The 3093-nt window shown below is 28.5% G+C and overlaps 1 protein-coding gene across 1 annotated transcript; it reads left to right on the forward strand.

The window, feature by feature from the left end:
* Positions 1 to 2362: 2362 nt before the first annotated feature.
* On the forward strand, positions 2363 to 3093 carry LOC119677682 (induced during hyphae development protein 1-like; the record flags this gene model as incomplete). Its single annotated transcript, XM_038089133.1, is given in 3 exon segments — positions 2363 to 2455; positions 2539 to 2871; positions 2938 to 3093. Coding segments are annotated over 3 exon segments (546 nt in total), but the record flags the coding sequence as incomplete, so codon positions are not given.

The raw sequence follows: 3093 nt of genomic DNA on the forward strand, positions 1-3093 counted from the left end.
CTAGAAGTATATAAGCATATTGTCAATCTTTTATGTATAATATGTAGTGCTTACAGTATATATAGATTAGTATGAAATATTATGGATGTTTGAATTTTGGAATAATAAAAGCAAGAATATATTTATTTACCCATTAACTGAAGCAATGATGCTTGACATAAAAAATAAAGGTGGCTGTATTTAAAAAGCACTTTTATAATAACTACATCAACAGTGTAATCTATTACTTTAACCGTTACGTCGCTACTCTCACAAGAACTTGACTCTCCAAAACTTGAATACCTCTACTGGTCTGTTAAATAACTATTATTATAAAATTGAAAAAATATTTCTATTGTTTCTCTCAGCACTTTTATTGCTTACTTAAAGATGGCATAAGTTAAAAGTCCTCTAGTATTATTAAAAACAAATAGTTGAGGTTATTTATCAACTCTTCATGTTAATTATACATCATTCATATGAAACGACTTATTGAGATATTTAAGATAAAACTCAATTTTTGCTTCACCATATTAAATCTGGAAAATAGGCTAAGATGAAAACCAGTTTGAATAAATCGTGCATTTTAACACGGTGCATGGTCTCAATATGCACGGGCCTATTTTTCTTGCTTCATTCTTTGCAATTTCCTCCTTGAACCGCACTACCAGATTTGTAAAATATTTGTTCTTGACTGCTTTTCCTTTTATGTTGAAGGTTATATTATACTTTTCAACCACTTGCTGTCGACTCTGCACACCTTCTTACTCTTCAATTTCTATGCTGATGCTGTAGTTATTTGCTTCATTATAAGATATAATGAATGGAAATATAAAAGCATTAATTTGAGTAGTCTTAAAAGCAGAGAAGATGCAATGTTCCTTACCCATAATGATTATCACCGATAGACACCTTGCAAAACTTTATAGATTTTTTTTGTAACCATCAGCATATTTTATTTAGGGTAGATTCTTTTCCTTATCTATTGCTTTGAATACAAAAGCACCATATATATAGAAATATATAAATATGTGTATATTTGGAGAATCTACAATACCTTACCAGTAAATAGAGACTTTTTTACCAGATGACATCTATATACTTATAGACGGCATCAACTTATATATTATTCTTTGTGATAAGTATTTTTAATATAGCTTACTTATCTGAAATGATTTTTCTTATAATACTAAGTGAAATTCAAATATGAAGCACAAAAAATTTAACATTTCTATAACATAATATGGTATATATAAATATCCACAAAATCACACTTCTTATAAATTGTTCTATTAAGTACAATTCGTGACATATTCATTACCAAACAAAAAGCCTTAGAAACCATGTATGCCTTACGCATACTCTATCTTTAGAGTTTTGCAAAAAAGCTTCGTCATCATACACAGGCCAAAGTAATTTTTTGGAAATTAATAAATAACTATTTCCATTAATAATAAATTATATTAATAAATTCTTTACATTCCTGCTGATATAAATGACTGTAAAGAATTGTTCTTCTTTCACAAAAATATAATTGATTTGTGTACATTTTTTAAGTGATTTTACATGTACACATGTACTTCTTATGGAACATTGGAGACATATAGCATTTTTCTATAAATAATTTATCAAATGTGTTTCTCACATGTTCTTTATCAATCACTAAATTCGAGGAAATAAAATCTTTATTAAGGCTTAAAATCTAAGTCATAATAATTAATATAATTGAATCACTGTGGAAATACCAAGATAACTCCGCCTGTAAATAAATTTTCTTTTGATATATAATTTCAAGACTTTTAACCTTTAATATATCAAATATTTTCTTTTACAAAAATCAGATAATATCAAATATTTAAATACTTAATAGGGCCAAGGTAGTATATAATACTTTATCTACATTTTTTGGTTATTACTTACATAGGTTATTGGCCTATGTTTACCTTGTCTTTCGTATCCATAGTCAACATATCGATAATTGCTTGTATTTATTTGGTTACTACTTAAGATAATAGAATAAACATAAAAAATATGAATTTATTTTTACATATATTGGCCTATTAATAGTCGATTGTATCAGTTTGTGTAGAATGTTCGATAAAATTCAACTACGTAATGAGTAGTTGAATCCCACCTGCCGATATATTTGCAAATAACTAATGCAAATTTTCTTTGCTATGTAAATTCATGTGAGTTCTTATCAAAAACTTATCAGAATTAGCAGTTTTTTTATAATATCGAAGGGATTTCATAGTAGCACATTTTGTTGAAAAAGAAAAAAATCACAGTACTACAAATTAATCAATTAAAAATTAATTAATTTTTTTTTATTAATATTTAATACTATAAAAGGCCAAAGATAATTATAATTTTCGTTAGTTACGAAACGAACGGCAACGCGATATAATTTATTAAAATCATGAAATACATTTACGGTTTTCTTTTCTTGGTGCTCTTAGGCGCTGCAAGTGTGAATGTAATTAATTTATATAATATTAAAGAAATTCATTTTCATTTCAATTAAAATATTAATTTACAAATTGGAATAATTTTTTTTAGTGCAATCCTGTTGCGGCTTTGGCACAAGCCAACTTGCAAAAATCGCTCTCTGATTACTTAGTGCAACCAAATGTATTCGCCAATACTGATCCCGCTCTCTCAGCAGCATGTTTCAACAAATACTTACCAATCTTGTCGGAAATTGCTAACACCTATTCCGTACAGTACCAGGCTTGCGTTACAACAGCTGAACAACGTACATTAAATCTGACAAATCAGGCCGCAGCTAGCAAGACAACATTCTCTCAAGAGACTCAAGCTATTTGTACCGCCTTCCAGGTTTGCGATAACGACACAGATATACTTGATTCATTCAATTGCTATGCATCTGCGGTGAGTTAAAACTTTAATAATTATTTTATATACATAATTTAAAAAGAATTTTATTTAATTTTTCAGTCCAAGGCTGATGTATCACAAATGTATGATATCTCAAGCAATGCTGCTATTGCTGCCAATACCTTGAACCAAGGTTTGGAAGAGATTCAAAATGAAGAAAGTCAATGCACGAACGCTACTCAACGTACATATGTTTCCGACACTGCATCGACATAT

The sequence above is a fragment of the Teleopsis dalmanni genome, chromosome 2, assembly GCF_002237135.1.
Source record: "Teleopsis dalmanni isolate 2A chromosome 2, ASM223713v2, whole genome shotgun sequence".
NCBI lineage: Eukaryota > Metazoa > Arthropoda > Insecta > Diptera > Diopsidae > Teleopsis > Teleopsis dalmanni.